A 26,285-nucleotide genomic window follows, 5' to 3' on the forward strand; every position below is an offset into this window, starting at 1 on the left:
AAACAACAAATAGTATACTGAAATAGCCCAAGAAAGGAATATCAGGGAGAACACTTGGAAGGTCTTTGCAGTACTCTACTGTGCTAAGATCACAGTGTATAAAATGGATAGAAAAGATTCCACAGGCATATTTTGTTATTCTTGTACAGTACTGGAAAATTTGTGGAACAAGATAAATGTTTATCATGCAAAAGTAACACCTTGCTGCATAAATGATGCAGCCGGGCATCAGTTTTTGAAGAAAGATGCACCTAAAATCCTAAGCGCCTTGCTTTGGGTCATTTTTAAAAATTCAATCTTTTACTTATTGTCTGGCAATAGGGGCAGGATTAGTATGTGTGCATGGAGGTGGGGGGAACTACTGAGTCAAATGGTGGTGAATCCCAATATTCACTTTTAAAAATTCTATTTTTTGCTTCTCCCACAAATGTCTACCATGTTCAACAATACACAGTATTCTTCTGTATATTTTAAAAAGTGAATCCAGAGAAATAGAAGAAAATAATTACCTCAAAATGTTAACTGTTAACAGTGGATGTTATCTTTGCATGCAATTTATAAATTTACTGGCAAGAACATAATTTTGAAGAGGTTTACTCACGCTTAAAACAGGGTAAAATTACAGTGCAAAGTAGAGAGTGCAAAGTAGAGAGGAACTAACATCACTGTTACTTTTAAATGCCACACAACATCCTACATTTCAGGTTAAAATATCAGAAGTTTCCAGGATTCCCAAGAAGGCAATACAAATAGTGGAAGCTAAAACTGTGGCATTTTTAGCATTAGCAGTATTGTTTTTAATACTTTACGAAAAGGTGCCTCTGAAGTAAAAGAGGTACCTCCAAATGTGAAGTGCTAGGAACAAGTTTACATCAGTTACTATTATTAGTTGGGCCTTCATTCTATTTTCCTAAAGAAATAAACCAAAAGTCAACATTACAGCCTGCCCCCAAAAAAGCCTAGAGTTTGAGCCTAGTCTAGAGCTGCCATCTATAAAAACTTAATTGGAGTCCAATTCAAGCACACCATTTTCTATTCCCCCCCCCCCCAAATAATTACAAAAGTTCTGTACTTTCCTTTCACCATCTAGATTAAAGTCTTATTGTACTGTAATAAATTTGGGGGATTGCAAGTTGAGAATTCTTTTTATCAGAAAACACAATTTAGCCAAAAATAATTATTTTCACTTTATTGGGCTTTTTTTTCACCTGATTATATAATGCTATGAAAGCTTTAAAAAAAAAAACCCTAGTAAATATAAGTAAAAATATTAATTATGGGGAGAATCCCTTTTGGGACAGATAAGCTTATTGTTATCCTGTGACCAAAAAACCAGAACAATTCCAACTATAGTCTCTCTTTTTCATAGACAGGAATGATACTGAACACAAAAGTCACATGAACCATACACACAGGCAGAGACAGTGCTCAGAAACATCTGCATGAGCATCCATTTCTCCCTTTTGAAATTTTCATTGGCTTGATGTTGGCAACTTCTTTCCCATCATTAATCCTGGAATAAGTAATATCTACATGGTTGGCAAAGTTTATTCATATTATTCTTAATTCTCTTTGTAGTTTTCTTGTCGGAGAGTAAAAGGAAGGTTTTGGAGCCTTTACATTTTGGCAATCTGTAGGCTTGCTTTCTTAACATTAGTGAGCCTTCACACCCAATTTGAGAATACTCTGACCAGTAAGTACTCCAGAAATGTCTTTATCACTCGAGTGACTGGTATTTTATGCCATCAAAGATGCAAACAAAAGCAGCATTAACAGAAGGGAAAGCTTCCTCCTGGAATTCCAGGAGAAATTAAGGACTAATTTATTTTTGGAAGGTAGGAAAAAGAATTAAAATATGGTCAAGGGACGATGATCTGAAAAATTATTCCACAGACTCCATGAATACCTTTTAGATAGTTACATTCCCAACCACACTGTCACTCCAAATGTAGTTAGGGTACGTATACTCACATGTATGTGTGTACACACACACACACACACACACACACCTCTACCCTGACCTAACCTATCTATACACAAATACCTACTTGAAACCTATATAGCTGGTACTCGAAGATCTAAGTTAAATTTGGGGAGAGATGCATATCAAGTTTCACCTAGTTGCTCTACAAAAAAACCTGAAAGAATATTCCACCAAAAGTTAACTTAGGGCAAATCAGAGAACACTTGGCACCATAGAAACAAAGTTAAAAAGGATAAGCAGGAAGGATATAAGAATAGAGAAAATGAAGCTTTCCCTTCAATATTTTAGCATACAATATTTTGTGAATCTTACTTTGCTTCCTTTGAAAGCATACAAAGCGCTTTGGGTGATAAAGTGAAATAGAACTGCTTTCCTAATCTTTAACACAGTGTGCAATAGAAGATTCTAAAATAACTGTGAAGGAGTTTTCTTATGCAATATGGTCTTCTCTTGGGTCTACTTTACACACAGATACTTTAAAATAGTGACCAAAAATAAAAGCATTTACATTGTTAGAATAAAATAGCAAGTCAAATTTTGGAATGAAATGTAGTGATGGGTATATATATACATGTTTATAAAAGCCTTGGTTTAAATCCCCTTGAGGGGAGTGTGCTCTATCCAGGGGAAAAGAAGGAGACATGAAAGTGAAAGGCTGAAGGGGAAGAGTAAACAACAATGGCCAAATGGCCCTGCTCATATCTGCGATTAAACTTTAAGGCACAAAATAAACGTAAAAGCCAAATTAGGAAAAGGAAGGGCTGCTAAAGATTTAAAAAAAAAAAAACAACTAACAACCCAGAAGAGACAAAAGAAAAGATGAACAGATCATTTCCTGTGTTCAAATCAACTAAACTATGATAATTTTAAGTTTATTTCTTTGGGCTTTGTTTAACTTCAGTTTAAATCACTTTAACTCTGAATCTACAGATCCCTTAGTAGCAGAATCAGGCTTTATATTTAGACCCTTTGATCATCTACTTCCTTCATACTGGAAGAGAGGTAAACTTGAGAATTAAAATGGAAGATTTCTCTGCAACAGACATATAAATAGGGAAGAACACACATAAACACCCACACATATTCCTTAACCTCAAAACTAAAGCAAGGTACACATTTACATCTTAAAACCTTGAAGCCTGAATTGTCCAGGAAAAGATTCTTGCTTTACGGGCAGAGTTTATTTTACTTCTGATTATAAACAAATGTAGTGTATATATACATCTGTCCAAGAAATCTTGCACAGTGAGGATTTACAATGTGTATCATGCACAAGATTAAAACAAGACCCCAAAATGGAACTTCTGAATAAGGAAGGAAGGTAGGAAGGCTCCAAGGTTTAACTGCTCTGGGAAGAAGAAATCACATCTGTTGACTGAGGATCACAGAAAGGTCCAAACCGTCCATACATGTCCTTGGCTCGTACTGCAAAGTAGTATTTGCTGCCAGATACAAATTGGGTGAGAGTGCATGCCATAGGCAGGGGGAGTGCCTTTACCTCTCCAATCTTTTTCCATTGTGAGGGCACAGTGGCACTAGGTTCCTCGTGGTAAGCATAGAGATGGTAGCTATCTACAGCAGCACAGCTACGATCCACTTCCAGGACACTCCAGGACAAGACAATGCCATTCTGACTCTGAACTCGTGCTAATTTCAAGTGTGGCTTCTGAGGCAGAGATGTGTTGGCAGCTTCTGGGGGCAGACGCTGTGGCTGTGGGGCTTCTGGTAAGGGTGCTGGGTGCACAGGGCGTGGTGGCTCCTAGCAAAAGGAAGAAGAGTAGAAATTCATATTAATCACATCAGAGTAACTACTGAACACAAACATCTTAAAAGACCTTAACCATTATATACCAACAAATATTTTACACAAAGAATACTGGACATCACCAAATATGAGCAATTTTGACAAGTTCTGCTGAGATTACTCATGCTCTCTTTCTAAAATATCAAGTTACCTCATGAAATAAAAAGTACTGGTTGCGAGCTGCATGGCCACCGCCGCCGCCGCTCACCTCCGAAGGGGGCGCAGAAATTTGTTGCACTTCTTGGAGGGGTCTCTGTTTGTTTGTTTGATTGCTTGTTTATTTTTTTCCTCCTCCTCTCCCCCCTCTTCCTTACTCCCCCCACCCCGTTTTTTTTATTTTGGACAAAATGTCGGTCCTGGATGGGAACCTGGAGCGAGGAACCTGGCTGCTGGCGTCGGGAGCTTTGCAGAAGTTTGCCCAGGAATAAGTCCAGCAAGATGTCCAGTGATAGGCAGAGGTCGGAGGATGAGAGCCCAGTACCAGCACTGGCAGTTTGGATGCTGACCAGCGCGACCCCGCCGTCCCAGAGCCCGAGGAACAAAAAGAGAGGAAACCTTCTGCCACCCAGCAAAAGAAGACCACCAAGCTGTCCAGCAAAACCACCGCGAAGCTCTCCACTAGCGCCAAAAGAATTCAAAAAGAGATAGCTGAAATAACCCTTGATCATCCTCCTAACTGCAGCAATTTCAGACCAAAAAAGGAAGTAAAAACATAAAAATAATTTTAAGCAAATCGTGGTATTGGGAGAGCTGCGGTGTGCATTAATACTGACCACTACTGACCTCCTGAGTTGTTGCTATTTCAAAATGAGATGTGAGTCTCTTAAGTTTGAAGTCCACATGTGACTTTGGGAATTTAGTATGAAGAAAGCACCCCATTTTGTGTAAAATAGTGTAAAGTTTACGAGTATAAAGGGCTTCATTGGTTTTATAAGAATATTGTGGTATGCTTATGTTTCCACTGAATCGACCTGCTTTAGGTAGTAAATAAATCCGAGTATTTTCTTCCAACCGTCAAAATGGTATGTCAAATCTGTAGCCATTTAAGGGGGTCAAGTTAGGTGCTCTTTGGAAGAATCACTGAACTTGCAGTGTTTCCTGATTATTTGAGATATAAGGATATATCTATTTAAAACCAAGGATATATCTATTTAAAACTCTTAAATATTTTAAAATTGCATGCATATAAAATAAAATTTTTAAGGTTTCTGTTGATTTCTTTTTTTAATGCCCCAGACTTAACTATGTGCAAATGTAGTGCACTCTATACACGTTTTGAATGTTCTGAGAGCAGGTAGCTTAGTATGGTAATGGCTGAAGGAATGGGTTTATTGCATTTAATCCAGGTAGAGTCCTACAAGGTCACAGACACTGTTTTAGAGCAGGTAAAAATTAGAGTTTAGCTTTATTTTTTATAAATTAGATTTCATTTGATAGTTAATGATAAAACAGCAAATATTTTGGCTTCCTTGTGAACAGTCCCAGCAGTCGAAAATTATATATTTTAAGTTTTTAATTTCTTTGGTAATGAGGATGCTGATTTGCGGTTAAAGGAGAAAAGATAAAATATGAATTTTAGTAGGAAACTGGGAAAATACTTTTCTTATTAGTTAACATTCTTTTTTAACATGTGCCAATCATATAAAATATCCAAACAGATAATCTGTATCTCAGTGTGTTTTTATACTTTTTGGGCAGAAGACCTAGTTTTGTCTTTGAGCAGTAATTCGGAATATTGGGTATTTGTTCAAGGCATTTTAGAATTTTGTAGTTAAAACCTAGTTGATATTGTATTTTCCTTTCAAGTTAATATGTAACAAATTGTAGTGTTATGTTTTGGTAATTCACAAATACGTAAAAGAATTTTAGCTTTATAGTGGCTATACAGTTTATATTGTTACAAAATGAGTCTTATATATCAGAAATATTAATGTTTCAAATCTGAAACGTAATACTTTATGTATGACCGGTATTGTTTCTGAGCATGATTTTTCTAATACGATTTTTGAATAAACTTGTCAAAGTAGGAAAAAAAAGTTCTGGTTGCTATAATATCATGACAGCAATTGAAATGACTGTCACTTTTTGTTTGTTTTTGGGCCATATCCAGTGATGCTCAGGGGTTACACCTGGCTATGCGCTCAGAAATTGCTCCTGGCTTGGGGGACCATATGAGACGCCAGGGTACTGAACTGCGATCCATCCTAGGCTAGCGTGGGCAAGGCAGATGCCTTACCCTTGCAGCCTTGCTTTGGCCCATGACATCCACTTCTAAAAAAAATAATTTGATTCTCTATGCTACAATTCCCCATTTAGTATACTGTAACAATTCTCCATTTAGTAGATTATGACATTCTGTAACTGGCAGACACATATGAAACTTGAGTACTCAATATATTTTTATTTACAGTGTTTTCACATGTCAAGATAGTATATTTGATCTTTACTTCCTCCCACTTTTCCTTGTGTGTGCAAACACAGTTGAAATTTAAAGCACGAAGTGTCTACCTCTAAGCTACATTATTAATCTTCATAACAGTTCATTTAATACTAAAAGTGTATTCAGATGTGTACTAAGTGTATGAAATGAGTATGATAGTTACTTGTCAGCCTGTAAGAAAGGTGTCATTTAAATGTGAGAATAAAAGAATTTGGAAATACTGAGCAAAGACACAAAAATAACAAAGTTAGGAGATTCACAGACAAAACAATTATTAACTTAAGAACAAGATAGGTACAACAAAAGGAGAAAAAAATTGGCAAAATAAAGAACAAATGATAAGAGCATGAACACTAAACACAGGAAGTCAGACTTTTGTCTAACTTAACTGGGTTTTAAGATTAGATGATAATTTAAAAAAGATTCAAATAAAAAAAAAAGATTTAAATGGAACATAGAAAAATAGGCATAGGAGGTCCATCTCTACAGCAGCCTGGAATTCAGAATGAGATTGGAGTTGAGTCTGTGGAGAATCAATGAAGAACGAAAATGGTGGAGACACCACAGCAGCAGCATACAGAGCCTGGAGATGTCGAAAGCAGCTCATCCCTAAGTGAAATTCCTGAAACCCTGAGCCTAGCAATGGAGCAGGAGCACTGAACTCTGGACTTCAGAAGAAGCAGTGAAAGCCAATCGCCAGAGAAAAACCAAGCTCCTAAGGAGATTGCTGGAGTCAAACATGGCAGCGGCAGAACAGCTTAAGGAGCTACAAAAGTAACGTTCCCAGAGACAGGAGTTTAGCAGTGAGTCCTGAGTTGGTCCCTTAGCAGGGCTGGAAATTGTGAATGAGTCCATCTTCATTTAGCTCATTAGCACTGAGGGAGTGAGCAGGGCAAGGGTAAGGCAAGACAGGAGGGCCAATAAGTGGAATGGCTATAAGATGCTGTTAAGAGATTAGCACACTTTATCTGCATTGGAAGCAGCAGGAAGCAGCATTGGAAGCAGGAAGCAGCATTGCCAGCAGACTGTCAGGGAGTGGCTCCCTGTCTACTCTTATGTTGGGAGTGGTGGACACAGCGCAAACCCATCTGCATGCTGGGTTCACAGGACACAGCAGCATTAATTGACACATTAGCACCAAAAGAGTAAGCAGGGACAAGGGTAGGGCGAGATGTGATTTGGCCACAAGCTGTAGTAGCGGTTTGGCTGAAACAACAAGGCTATGAGACAGCCACCAGTGATAGTGAGGATAGGAAGCCAGGTCATCGTTTTGTCAGGCCAACAATCCCAAGCAATCTAGGTAGGGCCTCAGGCCCAGCCCGCATTTTGAACTAAGATTCCTGTACCCAGAGAAAAGTTTGGCCTTTAGACAGGTAAGACCAGTAGCTATGGCGATGGTAGGCAGCTTTTGGAAAAAGCTAATGCTCCGAGAGAAGAGCTCAACCACTCCACTTTGCTCCCTAGCCACACATTTCTTCTAAGCAGGGAACCACCCCCCCCCCCCACACACACACCATAATACATAAAACATACCAACACACTGCAAAGATCACAATGGGAAGACAAATGAAGAAACATACCACACTTATTTGGGGGGTGGGGTGGGGTGTGTCACACCTGGCAGCATACAGGGGTTACTCCTGGCTCTATGCTCAGAAATCGCCCCTGGCAGGCACATTGGACCATATGGGAGATCAGGATTCGAACCACCTTTCCTTTTGCATGCAAGGCAAATGCCTTACCTCCATGCTATCTCTCCGGCCCCATACCACACTTATTAAATGAACATGGTAGTTCCAGGAATTCAACTAACTTCAGTCAACTCTAACCTCTGATAAGGACTTTATAGAGAGGAAATGTGAAGGATTTTCAAAGAACTCAAAGAAACTACGGAATGAACATCCAACAGAAATTAGATAACTTCAAACTGGTAGGTGAAATGCAAAACTCACTAGAAGACCTCACCAGAGAGTAAGAAGGTCAGAATCAGTGAGCTGGAAGATGAGCTGCATAGCACCACCATATAACAGAAGTAGTTGAAAATAAGCCTTAAAATAAATGAACAAAAATTGAAAACTACTCAAAATAAGTGAACAAACAGTAGACCTTTGGGATAAATTCAATAACAAACAGTAGACCTTTGGGATAAATTCAATAGTTATAACATAAGAATCAATGGGTTCCAGGGAGGCAGGAAGAAAACCCCTATGAAGAATCAACAGTCAAAAACGTTATCAATCCCAGAAGAGTGAATGCACCCACATCTGGATGCCTGAAGAGTACCAGCTAAAACTCAAACTCGCGGCCTGCAGGCTGTTTGCGGCCCTCTGTACAATATTTTGTGGCTCTGCCCTAGAGGAATCTTTTTTTGGTTTTGTTTTAGTTGTTTGGGTCACACACCCCCAATGTTCAAGGCTTACTACTGACTTTACACTCAAGGATCACCCTGACTTTGCCTCCTGCGGCCCCTAGTAAATTGAGTTTGAGACCCTTGAGCTAAAAGAAGTCCAAATAAAAATACCCCAAGGCACAACTAATTACAATGATGAAAATCACAGATTGGAATAGAATACTGAAAGATAGCTGCAAGATCAAAAGGGAAATCAAATACAAAGATACAAAGAAGCATCCTTGAGATTTACAGCAGATTTATTTTAAGTAACCCTATGGGCCCCAAGGCAGTGGTGGGATAGTGAAAAAACTCAATAAAATAAGTGCCTATGTATTACTTTATCCAGTCAGACTTTCATTAAGGTTTGAGGGAAAGATAAATTGCATAACAGATAAACAATAGCTCAGGTGTTTTACGGACTCGAAGCCAACCCTTCAAGCTAATAGCTTCTTTAAAAAGGCTGGAAGGCCATACTAATATTACATGACAAAGATGTCAGGCTTAAAAAGGTTACAGGTGACTGAGAGGATCATTTCTTAATAATCAAGGGATATGTACATCAAGAAGAAATTATACTCTTAAACAAGTATGCACCCAATAAGGTACCAGCAAAATACTTAAAACAACTGCTAATAAACTTAAAGACATTGATAGCAACACAACAGTAATGGGAGACTTTAACTTTAACAAGGATAAGTTTTAGCTTTGAAAAAATAAATGAAAGAGTGGCTTTGTAGACACATATAGGACTTTTCATCCTCACAAACCTGAATACATATTCTTCTCCACTGCACATGGGACACTCTCCAAGATAGTCCACAAGTTAGGCCATAAAACATACCTCCATAAAATAAAAAATATAGAAATTCTATCAACTATCTTCCAGATGCAGAGAAGTAACTTTAATTCCTGGAAATTAATAGCTTACTATTGAACAACCAGTGCCTCAAAGATGAAATCAAGGAGAAAATTAAAAGATTCCTGGAAACAAATGAGAATGAAGGCACACAATATCAGAACTTTCTGACACAACCGAAGTGGCAATGAGAGGAAAATTTATAAGTCTGCAAGCATTCATCAGGAAGGAAGAAAAGGCCTACATAAATAACTTAATGGCACAGCTTCAAAAATTGGAAAAATAATCAGTAAAAGGAACCAAAGGCAGGCAGATGAAAGAAAATAATAAAACTTAAGAGCTGATATTAATAACTGGATATCCAGAAAACAATCTAGAAGATCAATGAAAAAAGGGTTGGTTCTTTGAAAAAAATAAACAAAATCAATAAACATTAGCAATACCAAGACAGGGAGAAAGAAATTTTATAAACAAAGCCAGAAATGAAAAGAGGGATCAGAGATTACTTTGAGAATCTTTATATCACAAAACATGAGAACTTGGGAAGAAATGGATATATTTTTGGACTCTATTCTCCCAAGGTTGAATCAAAATGATCTGGAATATCTGAAGAGAGCTATCACATTTGAGGAAATTGAAATGGTAATCAAAAGGCTTCCCCAAAACAAAGCCCAGGCCCAGATGGATTCACTAGTGATTTCTTTCAAACCCTTAAAGAGGTTTGAACACTACTACCACCACCAAATCTTTTCAGGCTCTTCCAGGAAATTAAAGATACAGAAACACTCCCAGATAGTTTCTAAAGCTAACATCGCCCTGATAGTAAAAGCAGACATCATAACAAAGAAAACTAACTGGCCAATATCCTTGAAAAACACAGATCCGATCCTCAACAAAATACTAGCGAACAGAATCAAATAGCTCATCAAAAAGATTACACATCACCAAGAAGAATTCATTCCAGAGATGCAAGAATGGTTTAATATATGCTAATCAATCAGTACACCGTATCAGTAAAAGAAAAAAAAACAAAAATCAAATGATTATCAACTGATGCAGAGAAAGCCTTTGACAATGTCCAACACCTATTCAAGATAAAGTCATGAACTTTCTATGTTCATGAAATAAACATGAACATTTGTCTTGTTCAAGACGGTAATTGAAGGAATTTATTCAAAATAATCAAAGCCATCTACCACAAGCCCATTGCAGACATTTTACTCAATGGGAAATAATAAAAAGCCTTTCCTCTAATGTCCTGCATAAGACAAGGTTGCCCCACTTGACACTTCTATTCAAATACCGGAAATTCTTGCCATAGCAATCAGGAAGTAAAAAAATACCAAGGGCATACAAATAGAAAAGGAAAAATTCAAGCTCTCATTGCAGATGACACGAAACTATATTTAGAATAGATTTTTATGGTCAAGCAGGCTATACAATTAATATTCAGAAATACATGGCTTTTCTATATACAAATGAAGAGAATATAGAGATATGAAAAAATAATTCTATTCACAATTCTGCCTCAGAATATCAAGTACCTTATAGTCAACTTAACTAAAGTGAAAGACCTCTGTAACAAAAATTACAAAACACAGCTTCAAGAAATAAAAGAGGACACAAGGAGGTCGAAACATATACCCTGCTAATGGACTGGTAGGATTATTATTCATTAAAATGACAGTACTTCTCAAAGCATTGTAAGATTTATGCAATTCCTATAAGAATACGAATAACATTTTTCTTTTTTTTTTTTTTTTTGGTTTTTGGGCCACACCCGGTGACGCTCAGGGGTTACTCCTGGCTATGCACTCAGAAGTCGCTCCTGGCTTGGGGGACCATATGGGACACCGGGGGATCGAACCGCAGTCCGTCCAAGGTTAGCGCAGGCAAGGCAGGCACCTTACCTTTAGCGCCACCGCCCGGCCCTGACTTGAATATTCTGATACAGACCTGCAGGTATATGATCAATTAATGTTTGCAAAGGGGTAAAAAGTACAGAGTGGAGCAAAGAATGCCTTCTCAACAAGTGGTGCTGGGAAAACTGGTGAGCCACATGCAAAAAAGCAAACTCAGAAAAAGTCAAATCAAAATGTTGATTAGGGGCTGGAGAGACAGAATAGTGGTAGGGCGCTTGCCTTGCAAGCAGCAATCCAGGACAGGACGAACAGTGGTTTGAATCCCAGCATCCCCAATGGTCCCCCGTGCCTGCCAGGAGTGATTTCTGGCAGGTGTGGTTAAAATTGATTAAAAATCTTAATATCAAACCTGAAACCTTAAGGTACATAAAGGAAAATGTAGGCAGAATCTCCATGACATTGAAGCTAAAAACAACTTTAGGAAGAAACACTTGGCCAGGCAAGTGGAAGCAAAGATAAATAAATGGGATTACATTAATTGAGAAGCTTCTGTAAGACAAAGCAAACGGTTACTAGGATACCAAGACTACCTACAGAATGGGAAAAACTATTCACCTAATTAACACCCACCTGACAAGAGGTTACTATTTAAGATAATACAAGGTACTAGAAGAACTCAGCAAGAAAAATACCATCTAATCCCATCCAAAAATGTAGAGAATAAACAGACATTTCCTCAAAGAAGAAATTTCGATGGCCAAAAGGCACATGAAAAAATGTTCCACATCACTAATCATCAGGGAGATGCAAATCATAACAATGAGATATCATTTCACACCACAGAGACTGGCACAAATCATAAAGACCAAGAACAACCAGTGCTAGTGCATGGAGAAAGGAATTATCCTTCACTGTTAGTGGGAATGCCTAGTCCAGCCTTTGTAGAAAACAACATGGATATTCCTCAAAAGTAGAAACCAAGTTCCCTTATGATCCAGCAATACCATTCGTATGGCTATATCCTAGAACGTTACACCCCACTCAGGAAGGGCACACATCAGAAGTGTTGCACTCCTGAAAAAGAATTATTTGCCAAAAAGGCCCGCTTAGAGACCCTTTGCGTGGATTGTTCGGCTATAATTCTAAACGTGGCTGTAACTATCTCTCTTTATTTTTAACCATTATTAGAAACTAGGCCTCAGTATTTTCTAACAAAGGAGGACAGTGCCAGAAGCCGCCAAAAGTTTCCTGCTAAAAGCTCCTTTGTAATCTCTGTCCCCCCCCCCCCACTTCCTCAAAGGTATCTGGTTTCTCCTTACCTGTCTCTTCACATGCTAATTCTAGCTCTGATCTCATTGGTCTATCCCCTTTTCCTTTTTCCCTGGCTACGCCCCAAATATCCTTCTATTTAAGGCCCAATAAAGCTCTGGCCTCTCTCTCTCTGGCCTCACCTCTTGTTTTCACAATGTAATTCTGTGTGGTCTCATTTATTTCATATTTCATAATTCATATTTCATATTCACCCCTTCGTGCTCCCGCTTAACTCCCAGTGGGAAAATGAACCCACTAAGTTTTTGCTTAGGGACTTTTTATCTCATTAGGATAAAACAGTCCGCAGCACTAGAACAATACAGAAAAACCCTCTGCACTACGTTCATCACAGCACTATTTGCAATAGACAAAATTTGGAAATAACCCATGTGCCCAAGAGCAGATGAGTGTTTATAGATACTCTGGTATATCTACACAATGAAATACTAGCAGCTGTTAGGAAAAATGAAGTTATGAAATTTGCTTATACATGGATAGATATGAAGTCTGTTTTGTTTTAGGACCACACTCAGTGGTGCTCAGGGGTCATTCCTGGCTCTGCACTCAAAAATAGCTCCTGGCAGGCTTGGGGAACCATATGGGATGCCAGGATTCAAACTGGGGTCCTTCCTGTGTTGGCCATGTGCAAAGCAATCACCTTACTATTTGAGTGCTATCATTCCGACCCCATGAAATTTTTTTAAACTTTATTTATTGAGGGGCTGGAGTGGTGGCGCAACAGTAGGGCATTTGCCTTACATGTGGTTGACATAGGACTGACCTCGGTTCAATCTCCCAGTGTCCCATATGGTCCCCCAAGCCAGGAGCAATTTCTGAGCGCATAGCCAGGAAGAACCCTGAGTATCACCGGGTGAGGCCCAAAAACTAAACAAAAACCCACAAAACTTTATTTATTGATTGATTGATTGGTTTTTGGGCCATACCCAGCACTGCTCATGGTTTACTCTTGGCTCTGCACTCAGAAATCGCCCCCTGGTTGGCTGGGGGACTATATGGAATGCCGGGAATTGAACCGGGTTTCTCCCATGTCAGCCGCATGCAAGGCAAATGCCCTACCATTGTGCTATCTCTCCGGCCTCAATATGGAGTATTATTTTAGTGAAACGAGTTGGAGAGAAGACAGACATTGAATACTCTCACTCTTTTGCAGGATATAAGAAAAATAAAAGCTTGGTAATAACATCCAGAGACTATAATAAGAGATGCAGGACAGGAGGACTAATCCATGGCAAGAAGCATGCCACAAGTAGTGGTAGCAATACAGTTAGTTAGAATAGAAAAAGAATGACAATGACAGTTGCAACTGATCAATCCGGACAATAATAAGGTGTTGTGAGGGAGATAAAGAGATATGCACAGTACCACTTCCTTAATAACACTAAGAGAAAAAAAAGAGCGAGCGAATGAGAGAGAGAAAGAGGGGGATAGGCAGTGGGTTGAGAGGAACAGTTCGGACACTGGTGGCAGAAAATATTCATGGGTGAAGGTTGGTGTACACTGTGAGACTGAAACACAGTCAAGAACAACTTGGTAATCAGTGTTTAAATAAAAGGTAAAAAAAAAATAGGCAGTCTTTTTTTTGTATGTGAAGTATCCTTTCTCAGAGACTTTAGACAGAACTCTTAAACTGAACTTCATTGAACAAGAACTATGCTAGATATGCATCTGATTAAACAATTTATCACACTAAATAGATACTTCAGTGAAGGTTTAATACGAACATTTGGGATCCTGTGCTCAGGACTTTTTCCTAACTGTACCCTAGGATCATTTCTAGCAGTGCTCAAGAGACCCTATGCAATGTCAGGGAATCAAACTGGAATAGGCTACATACAAGGTAAGTGTCTTAAGCCCTGGAATTTCTCTGGCCCTAATAAAAACTTTTTAATCTGCATGCCTCCTTAGTCTTTAGTACTAATATTAAGTTCCATATATTAAGAACTTAAAAAGCTTATCCTGAATAAACTCAAGGAACACAAATTAAGAGTTCAAATTCACAAATATATGTAAAACGTCAGGGAAGACCAGGCTACCTTAGTATGCTTGAGAGCCTCCAAAGGTACTCGATGCCATGGACCAAACTGCAGTCAAGTACATGTAACATCCTAGCCTCTGTACTATTTCCATGACCCTTGCTGTTCTATAATTGCAGGGTCAGTAATCGTCTAATACACTGCAAATGTCTCAAGTATGAACTCTTTTGTATAGTATACAGGGTCATAAAATAGTCAATCATGAGCGTATGTTTTGCATGCAGAAAGACCCAGGTTCCATTCCTGGTACCTCATGGTCCTGTGAGCAATGACAGAAGTAACCAAGCCATGAGCCTGAGCACTACTGAAACCAAACCAAAGGGGAAAAAAAAAAAAAAACAACCTCCTGTCAAATAATTTCTGAGCGCATACAGGAATGATTCCTGAGTATCACCAGGTATGGCCCCAAAACCAAAAACCATAAACCAAAAAAAAAAAAAAAAACCAACCCAATAAACTTCTGTCAAAAGAGTTGTCACTTCCTTTTGACAAGATAAATTTAAAGACAAAAATTGGAAGCACAATAGTATTTGACAGTGAGCAGTTGAAAAGTTCATGTAAACTTACAGCATGCACTTGAGGTGGCCGGTGATGTACGGTGAGCTGAGGTCCTGCTGATCCCAGAGTTAGGCCATTATTTACAACATATGTTGTTGCTTGAGGCACTCGAACTGTGACACCTATACAACAAATTAAGAAATAAAAATAGAATTTTATCTATTCTAAATCTGGAAGACTAACTCAACATTTGAAGGCAATAAAGCAAGGTTTCTAAAATATGACACTTTCTAAAATGATTTCTACCCTAGAAATATATACCCTATAAATGTCATATGTAATGACAACAAAAAAGTAGTTCCATCAACCCTATTCTCAATTAGCTACTGGATGATGAGTGTACCAACAGTCAGAGAATTAAGAAGAAAAAGTAAGATACAAGAAAATATAGCCACATCAGAGACAAATTAATAGACTCACACACAGCAGTGGGGCTCTCCTGCTGATAGCTGACCAGCTGGTACAGTTTAGTTTCACAGATTTGGTGCCAGAGTCTGTCAGTGACCAGGGGCCTCACTACTCATATTGGTGCTCAGGTCAGGACTAAGACATTTGGGGCCTCCCTGTTGAGTTCTTTTGTTTGTTTATTTGTTTGTTTGTTTTTGGGCCACACCCGGCAGTGCTCAGGGGTTACTCCTGGCTGTCTGCTCAGAAATAAATAGCTCCTGGCAGGCACGGGGGACCATATGAGACACCGGGATTCGAACCAACCACCTTTGGTCCTGGATTGGCTGCTTGCAAGGCAAATGCCGCTGTGCTATCTCTCTGGGCCCCCTGTTGAGTTCTTACAGCTCATTTTTTTTTCAGAGGGTGGGGGGTAAAAGGAGCAGGTTTGGGACAAACCTGGAGGTGCTCAGGGGTTACTTCAGTTCTGCACTCAGCAATCACTCCTGGCAGGCTTGGAAGGCCATATGGGATGCCAGGGATTGAAACTGGATTGGCTAGTGCAAGGCATATGCCCTATCTGCTATTCTATTATTCTCACCCTCTTCTCATCTATTTAAAAAAGAGGCTAGAAATCTTGGTTAAGCCACCCCTATCCTGAGTTAATGTGGTTTTCTTTAAGCCCTATTGATAAGATAAGGGCACCTATTTAACAGAAAACGGAAGAGATTAATTTAGTCTTTGGGCCACACCTGTCAGTTTAATCTTGACTCTGAGCCTCTGAGCTCAGGTATACTTCTGGACAACTCAAGGAATCATATAAGGGTACTGGGATTTGAACATAGGTCAGCCACATATAAAAACAAGTGCCTTAGCCACTGGAATATCTCCCCAGCAACCAGAAAAATATTTTAACGTGCATCAGAGCAATAGGAATCTTAGAATCAACAAATTCATTCAATACCTGGTTCCACTGGTATCTATTAAAATTGCCAAGTATCTTGTGTTGTACTAAGACCAGTTTTCTAGAACTCATCATTCATGATCCTGATAATGTCTTCAGAAAGAGCATTTATTTATAAACATAAGCTTGATTAAGTCAGACTGATTCAGAGATTAAATCTAATTTTCTCCTGGAAGTCATAAAATTTCTTTAGCAGCTAGATTTGGGCTTAAGACTTGTGGTAAAATATCAGCTCTTTGCATGTGGGAGGATACCAATTTGACCGTGGGCATCCCATAAATCCCATAACATTCTCAATTGTGATCCCTGGCACTACCCCCAGAATCCCTGGTGCACTGCAAACAAGTGTTCAATTACTGCAAAAACATAAAGGGAAAAAGAAAATAAAAAATATATAAAATAATACCTGTTACTGTAATTTAATTTTCCAAAAGTAAATTATTTAGTTTGTATTAGAGGCAAAGTATACAGAAAAGCAGAAAGGAACCATGATTACCTGATAAAAAGTGAGATTTACAAGGGCAGACATCTATAGAACAGACTTAAGAGTATGATGAAAAGGGCACTACTTTTTACTCTGATGGAGTTTGCAGACTCACTTAATTTTGGGGTTTGGGGTGATACCCTGCTATGATCGAGTTTCTGGCTGTGCCCAGGATCACTCCTGGCCAGTATCAAGATTTCAACCAGAGTTATAGCCACAGCTGCTCAGAAGTTAGGCAAGTGCCTTAACTTCTATACATCTTTCTAACCCTTAGTATTTTCCTTTAAAATTTAAGTACCTTTAAAGAGCCAGAGCACTAGTATAGCAGACAAGATGCTTGCCTTGCATGCAGCCAACCCAGGTTTGGTCCCCTGAACACAACTAGGAGTGATTCCTGAGAACAGAGCAGGTAGCAACCCTGAGTATAATTGAGTACCATCTCCCACCAAAATTAATAAAATTTAAATAAATTTTGTATCAACTTTGTCTTAAATTGAAATTATAAGGTTCATTTACTATTTTCCTATCTTTAAATTCCCTACCTCCTATACCTACAGATTCCCTCTATAGAGGCTATTCTATAATCCTTTTATCATTATTTGTACCACCTAGACCCTCTATGGCGAATCTATGGCCTTGCAGCCGGCACAAGAGAAGGTCCACAATTAAGATATGTGGCACACAGCAGGAGGTGAGTGTGCCGGTGTCTGCTTTGCAGCTCACCTGGCAACATGGCCAGACTGGCCATTGGGAGGACCGGGCATTGTGCAGCAGTTTGGGCACTCAGGCTCAAAAAGGTTAGCAATCACTGACCTAGACAGTCCCAAAGGACTATTCTCACTGCCCTATTCAGTAAGGTAAGTTTTGGCCCAATAGAACACAGATCGATCAACATCAGAGGATATACTGTGAGAATAGAAGTCATTAATAAGTAAAGCTAAACTGAAGACAGCAGCACAAGGATGACAAATTCTGTAAGATACTATCTTCAATTTTCTTTCTTTAAAAAAAATTTGGGTCATATCAAGTGATGTTCAGGGCTTATTTTTGGCTCTACACTCAGGGATCACTAATGGTGGAAGTTGGGCACTGATTTACTTAGGTTGGTTGTGTGCAGAGCAAGTGCTCTATCTGCTGTACTATCACTGTCACCCCCAAGTTTCTTTTCTTTTGCTTTTATACAAGAAAAATGTCACTATCAATCACGCCAATTAAATGCTAAAGAAATACACAAAACAGGTTGGATACAAGAGAAGAGTCTCTTACTATTTGGAGGATTGACCTGCCGAACAGTAGGAGCCTGCATAACAGCTCCTCCTCGAAGGGGAGCCTGTGCTGATGGCGCTGGGAGAGTCGTATAAACAACTTGGTGGTTTGTAGGAGCTCTTGGAACAGGGAGTCTTGTGGTCACCTGAGTTGCTGGACGATGTGTTACATTCACTGTAGTTGGAGCTAATAAAAAGCAGAAAAATGTTAATTTTATAATAAGCAGAATTAATTTTGCATAAGACCTATCTATAATTAAAAAAAGAGATAAGAATCTTCTTTCATAACCAAAACTGGTAAGAATGAGGCCGACTCAATCAGTGTTAACTCAAGGCACTGAATAAGGAGTCTTCCTCACCACATATCTTTATTTAACTAGAAAAGAAGTATGTAAAGAAAAAAAAGTGAGCTGTCTTATAAGTAATTTTTTTGTTTTGTTTTGGGGTCATACCAAACAGTGCTCAGGGGACCATATGGGATGCTGGGTATCAAACCTCTATGTATGGGCAAGTACCCCTATCCTCTTCTATGGCTCATCCTGAATTTTAAAAGGAAGTATTCCCTCTTCAATCTAGGAAGTACTTTATTTTCTAGTGTATAAGACTGGGCATATAAGACACCCCCCTACTTTTCCTATTAAAATATAAGGTTTGGGCTATATTTGCTGTATAAGTGCACACCAAATGGAAATTTAAAAACTTAAGAGAAAAAGAGTAGAACCCTCAAAGGTTAACAGTATATGTTTAATAAAGCTAGACTTTAGAGTGCCAACAATCATTTACATTTGTCATTTGTAAATGAGTCCATTTACTAGACTGGCCTACTTCACTAAACAGTTTCAGTTCTACGACTCAGCAAATTTTACCAGTAGGCAACAAGTGTATGGTTGTCTGAGATGGTCCACTTGTTGGTACCCCAGATGGCTGAAGAGGCGGGGCTGGTTGGATGGGTTGTAGAGGCCGAGATACAGGCTGAGAAGAATTCATAGTTGACCCTGGCGTGTGACTCAGCTTCTTAGGTTCTGTTAATTTGAGGGTAAATCATTATAATCAGTGAAGAAAACCAGTTATAGGGTTAATAAAAGATCAAGGTAAATTGTGCTATATAAGATGTTATCCTGATTGCTCATGTTCTTCAATGTCTTGCTTATATCCAAGATTTTTTCATTCACAATAATTTTTTACAGTGCTGGGCCTGGGACTCCGGACTTCAAAGATATATATTCAAATATGGCAGGAAGTGCTCTACCATAATGTTCCATTATTTTTATTTTTTAAATGGAATGCAAATAACTCATTTTAAAAGGAAACAAATATATCAATCATAAAGCTGGAGAGACCTGCCATACTGATTATACTGAATGAGGACAGAAAAGGCATCAAAACTTAAAAGTACCTTGTGAAGCTCCACTCTCTTCATCATCCATTGTGAGATCAATGACACCACCAGAATCACTGCTAGAAGCTTTACCACTCTGAAAAGCAAAACATATTTTACAAAGGAAACTGGTAAACATAAAAAAACACTATAGGGAAATAAGCATAAGCAGCCTAGTTCACTGGACAACTTAATGAATTTCCTTGGACAGAGTCTACAGGAATATATCAAACTACAGGAATAAAAAGCTGAGTTGTGTAAAAATAAAACAAAAAAAATAAAATTTCACAAAAGAAATGTTTTAGAAAATTTTTTTCAAATTAAGTTGTCAACTGTAATGAGCAGTAAAGTGATTGGTGATTTAAGTAATTAGATTAAAAAAAAAACTTTACTTTTTAACAACCAAAATACTAACTATCCAAAGCGAAATTATTAGTGTTCATAAAATGCCAATGACAACTGTTTGGCTACAATTATGTTCCACAAAATAACCTAAAATTATATTTCCTTTAAAATAGCACGTTGTGGGGCTGAAGAGATAGCATGGAGGTAGGGCATTTGCCTTGCATGCAGAAGGACGGTGGTTCGATCCCAGCATTCCATACGGTCCCCCAGATTTCTGAACGTAGGCCAGGAGTAACTCCTGAGCGCTGCTGGGTGTGATCCAAAAACCAAATAAATAAATAAAATAGCATGTTGTGTGTGTTTGACCAACCTCAATGTTACCCCAAATCACCAGAAATTTAACTAAAAACATTTTAAATCATGTCAACAACAACAACAACAACAAAAAGATGGAGTACAACATACTCATAAATTACCAGGCTCTTCAAAAGATTGAGAGACCTTTTAGTTCCAACACTTTTAGACAGGTAAATTTATGCCAAAAGGCAATTTCTAAAAGTTGGTCATGGAGTTTAGTAAAAGAAATAATCCAAATATTCATGTAAAGGGCATAATGCCAAGCATGAAATATATAGTTACTACTTAATAAGGTTATAATTACTTTATATGATATGTTGAAAAAATTATTATTTTCAACTGCAAAATTCGACTTGTGAAAATAATTTATGAAATAATGAAAATAATTTCTTTAGTCCCAACCTCAAGATAATGGGGGTGATTCTAAATCTTTCAATTTGAGAATGACTTCATTGTCAAGGACTTGTTTACTACAAATCTGTAAACTTCACACATTATGTCTCTAAGATCCTCTTTAAAAACTGTAAAGACTTAAAGTTATCAAAAATAATTAATTACTGGGACTTGAGCGATTAGCACAGCGGTAGGGCATTTGCCTTGCACACAGCTGACCCAGAATGGACCTAGGTTTGATCCCCAGGCGTCCAATATGGTCACCCAAGCCAGGAGCAGATTCTGAGTGCAGAGCCAGGAATAACCCCTGAGCGCCACTGCCACCGCCACTGGGTGTGACCCCAAAACAAAACAAAAATTACTAATTAAACATGCAAGAATAAGTAGTAAAGTAGAGCCCAATTAATCCAATGCAGTCCACAAAAAAGGCTATAGTGGGGCAGGATATTGAAATGAACAGACTTTGAACTACTAAATATATACTCAAAGAATTAAAGAAAAGTATATCAATAATGTACAAATATGAATTATCAAAGGGAGAAAAACTTTTTAAAAAAGGGCAAATTCTAGAAAAATCTGTACAATGGGGAAGGCACTTGCCTTGCATATTACCAACCCAAGTTCGATCCCCAGCAACACAGAAAGAGCCAAGCAGGTAGGTTCAAGAGCAGAATGGAGCAAGCACTAGATCAACAGTAATTTTCCAGAAAAGGAAATATTTAAAATCAGAAATAAAATTATTTGAAGTAATGATCAAGAGCCCTAAATTCCATATTTAATATTAATCTTAAATTCATTAGAAAATAACTTAAGATTCAGTAGTATTGTTAATCCTAAAGGACCCCTGAAGAAAAATTAAAGACAAAAGCTATGGGAAAAGAATGAAGATTCACCTCGGGGAAAGAGGAGTATCTTTGACTGAAGTCAAAAGTATCAGGGTTGGGGCAGGCGAGGTGGCACTAGAGGTAAGGTGCCTGCCTTGCAAGTGCTAGCCAAGAAAGGACCTCGGTTCATATGGTCCCCCAAGCCAGGGGCAATTTTTGAGTGCTTAGCCAGGAGTAACCCCTGAGCATCAAACGAGTGTGGCCCGAAAAACCAAAAAAAAAAAAAAAAAAAAAAAAAAAAAAAAAAGCATCAGGGCTTTAAAATTGTGTATATATAGTATATATAATATATAGTATATAAAAAGTATATTAAAAAAAGATGAACTAATTTAAAAAATGTTAAAAGCAGGGCTAGAGTGATAACATAGTGGGTAGGACATTTGCCTTGCACATGGCTGACCTAGGTTCTATCCCTGGCATCCCATATGGTCCCTTGAGCCTACTAGGTGTAATTTCAGAGCACAGAGCCTGGAGCACTGCTAGATATGGCCCAAAACATAAACAAAAACTAGAAGACCTAATACAATGATCTCCCAATCCTGCCAGGAGTGATTTGAGTGTAGAGCTAGGAGTTAAGGCCTGAGTGCTGCCAGGTGTAGCCCAGAAACAAACAAACAAAAAATCAAGAATAAAAAAAAAAAATCAAGAATAAAAAAAAATGACCATTTTCCACACATACTCACTTTAAATACAAATAAAAATACCTTAAAAATACTAAGTATATAAATAAAAAACCTGATGTGAACATGCTAATATTAGGTGAGATTCAAAGGGGACACAGAATAGCATTATTCTGATCAGGTTCTGTATGATCTTATATTCATTTATAAATTGAATCTCTTAAATTATATAGAGGTAAGCACCAGACTTGGTCATATTTTACAGTTCAGAAATCAAAAATGCAATTTATACAATGGTTATTCATGCTATAGGATCAAGGTTGGTTAAGTCTAAAATTTATCACATTTTTGCTACTAAATGCAGATTTCCACACTTCATTACAGCTGGGAAGTGTTCTAAGAAACAAGTTGGACAATTTTGTAGCAGTATGAATGTTCATAAAGTGTATTCATACAACTCTGGCTTAGGCTTAATACACACCTAGGCTGTCATATACATAGTTCTTCATTAATCTAAAACTATTAAGCATTTTAAGTCTACAGATATGTAAACAACCCTGTTTTATTATTAACTAAGAAAGCTTATAGAATATACCATTTTTATCTGCATAAAATATATTAAGGTTGTCAATTTAAAGTGTTTTTTAAAAATCATAGTTATGGGCAGAGAGGTAGAGGGTAAACTGGTTGTCTTGCACATGGCCAACCTGTTTTATTCCTGAGTACAGCTGGATGCAGGCTAAACCCCAATTACTGACCTCCCAAGTTTTATTTATTGTGCTATACAGGTATCAACACTGATTTTTTTTTCATTCTTATGTTGAGCAGCAAGCTCACACATACAAGTATTCTAATGCTGAACCACATCCCCATTCTCTTAATACTAACATTAGAAAGTTAACCTAATCACCTATCATTTCTTAGATGGATATAACAAAATACTTAATAAAATTTTCCTTTTTTAAAAAATTTATTTGTTTGTTTATTTACTTATGTATTTATTTATTGTTTTTTGGCCACACCCAGTGGCACTCAGGGGTTACTCCTGGCTCTGTGCTCAGAAGTCACTTCTGGCAGGATCAGGAGACCAGATGGGATGACAGGGATCAAATCCGGGTCTGTCCCAGATTGGCCATGTGCAAGGCAAACAATTTGCGGTTGTGCTATCACCCCAGCCCCTAAAAAAACTTTCTTTCTTTCTTTTTTTTTTTTTTTTTTTTTGTTTTTTGGGTCACAGCCAGCAGCACTCAGGGGTTACTCCTGGCTTTCCGCTCAGAAATCGCTCCTGGCAGGCTCGGGGTACCATATGAGATGCCGGGATTCGAACCACAGTCCTTCTGCACGCAAGGAAAACGCCTTACCTCTATGCTATCTCTCCGGCCCCTAAATAAAACTTTCTAAGAGAGCAAGGATACCAGCTCAGTAGTGTTGCTTGCTTAGTTGTTGGCTGGTAAAGCAATAAATAATGAAAGAAAGCGTGAATATGGTACATTTTCAACAAAACCAATGAAAGTTAACACAGAATTCTATACTTCTAAATGTATGCTGGTAATCTGAATCCCTCAAATATTTGAATAGATAAATTACATGGTAACGGGGCCGGGAGAGATGGCATGGAGGTAAAGTGTTTGCCTTGCATGCAGAAGGTTGGTGGTTCGAATCCCGGCATCCCATATGGTCCCCCCGCCTGCCAGGAGCAATTTCTAAGCATAGAGCCAGGAGAAACCCCTGAGCGCTACTGGGTGTGACCCAAAAACCAAAAAAAAAAAAAAAAAAAAAAGAATTAAAAAAAAAATTACATGGTAACTATTAAAAAAACTTATTTGGGGGACAGTAAACTGCATATATAATTATCTATGTTAATCATCACGTGTTCAGAAGTACAATTTGACACAGAAAAATTAAGATACCAGAGTTTACTTAGAAAGTGATCGTTTAAAGAATCACTAGTTATCTATTTCACACTATTGCCTATGTGGCAATAGTTACATAAAATAGCTACATAAAATGCTCTCCCCCCCAAAAGCAGTGTTACATAACTATTCATTAATGACATGATAAAAAGTATATTTTATTATAAGAGCCTGTAAAACATGGATTTACAATTCTGTAATAGTTCAATATAGACTTCTATTTCATATTGTATTCGTCATATTAACATTAATTATATTGTTTTTATTATATATAATACATATTTTATATCCACACTATATGTTTACATTATTTATATACATAATTAGCATCCATTCAAAGTTGAAACTATTTTGAGTAGGCATTTCTGCAAAAGGTTGGCTGCCTAACCTCTGGTAATGAATTTCTCTGCCACTAAAGGGGGAAAAAAACTTTAAATTAAAGATGATTATGTCCTTGTCTTAAAATTTGTTATTTTTGTGCCAAATTTGTTCAAGATATTTTGATTTCCTAGGAAGTAGTTTCTTAAAAGGACTAAAGAAAGGGAAGAAAATAAAATGATCAGCAATCTAATTTCTCCCTTATATTATTATACCCTGAAGTAATAGTAGAATTGTTATTAACACATAAAAAATTAGCTGAATTTCTGGATAATTTACTATGAAAAAAATAAACTGGCAAAACTATTTTCTTTCTAGCTATTTCTGATCAGCTTTCAAGAAGCTAAAATAATTTCTCAGTGGGTATGTTCAAAGGAAGAAAGAAGTAACCAGCAAGAGCCTTTCTATAGAAAAGGGACAGGAAGAAATTCTATGAGATCTTCAAAGTACAGGAAAGCAAAGAACTGAACTCACAATCATGTAATCTAAGCAGTTTTTAATATAATGAACCAATTTATCTTTAAGAGAATTACTAAACAAATAACTTAAATTCTTATCAAATGTAATAAAAATGTTTGAAAAATATTTGGGTAGCTATAAAAACCAGCTTTACTTTATCAAAGAATATTAACAAGAATCTATCATACCATGGCTATAATTACAATATTATTTTGGAACAGAAGAAAAGTCATACCTGTGATGTGCTATCAGCTGCTTTCTTATTAACGGAAACATCTACTGATTTGCTTGTCTGATTTTCTAAGAAGTCAAAAAACAAAAAAGAATCATCTTTAAATCATCTACTAAATGTGAAAGGTTTGGCTGATTTATCTATTACAATTCAAGGGATTTTCTGAATAGATAAATAAAAACTATCATGAACCACTGCTACAAATCTTTCAGAATAGCAAATTCAAGAGACAAAATCTTTTACATTGGTTCAAAGACCCAAAGAGATTAACTCTTAGCCTAAGAATTATCTTAGGCAAAGAATTTAAGATGTGCATAATTTAAATGCACTATCACAAGTAATTTGTTAAATTAAGATGCAGCTTGTCCACACTTTATTTTGGAGAAAAAATTTACACAGGAAAAAAAGTCTTGGGGCCGAAGTGGTGGCACAAACTGTAGGGCGTTTGCCTTACATGTGCTAACCTAGGACAGACTGTGGTTCGACCCCCTGGCATCTCATATGGTCCCCCAAGCCAGAAGTGATTTCTGAGAGCATAGCCAGGAGTAACCCCTGAACATCACACAGGGTATGCCCTCCACAAAAAAAAGTCTTAGTGGAAGCTGGAGCATAATGGGGAGGGTGTTTGCTTTGCATGTGGCTGACCCGGATTTAATCCCTAGCATCCCCCAACCTGCCAGCAGTACAGTAATTTCTGAGCACAGAGCCAGGAGTAACCTCTGAGTATGTTTCTAGGTGTGGCCCAAAACCCAAAAACAAACAAACAAACCCACAAAACAAAAAAAAGGTATTAGTGAGAAAATAGTCATTCTGACAAAATAAGTGCGCATTATACCTTCAATTCTAATGAAGTCATTATTGAGCTTTCCTCTTTGAAATGTGGTCATTACATTAATTAATATGATCTAATGGAGCATTTCATCCTTTTATTCTGTACATAAAACCCTTGGTCACTGCTTAAGGTCAGA

The 26,285-nt window shown here is 37.7% G+C and overlaps 1 protein-coding gene across 1 annotated transcript in view; it reads right to left on the reverse strand.

Moving 5' to 3' along the window:
• Positions 1-3,128: 3,128 nt before the first annotated feature.
• The window catches only part of ATF7IP (activating transcription factor 7 interacting protein), a 120,383-nt gene continuing 97,226 nt past the window's right edge, over positions 3,129-26,285 (reverse strand). The window contains 6 exon segments of the mRNA XM_049783693.1: positions 3,129-3,743; positions 15,271-15,383; positions 18,360-18,545; positions 19,225-19,380; positions 19,755-19,833; positions 25,321-25,385. Coding sequence (XP_049639650.1) covers positions 3,324-3,743; positions 15,271-15,383; positions 18,360-18,545; positions 19,225-19,380; positions 19,755-19,833; positions 25,321-25,385 — 1,019 coding nt within the window. The 3' untranslated portion in view covers positions 3,129-3,323.

Source organism: Suncus etruscus, chromosome 11, assembly GCF_024139225.1.
Source record: "Suncus etruscus isolate mSunEtr1 chromosome 11, mSunEtr1.pri.cur, whole genome shotgun sequence".
In the NCBI taxonomy this organism is placed as follows: domain Eukaryota; kingdom Metazoa; phylum Chordata; class Mammalia; order Eulipotyphla; family Soricidae; genus Suncus; species Suncus etruscus.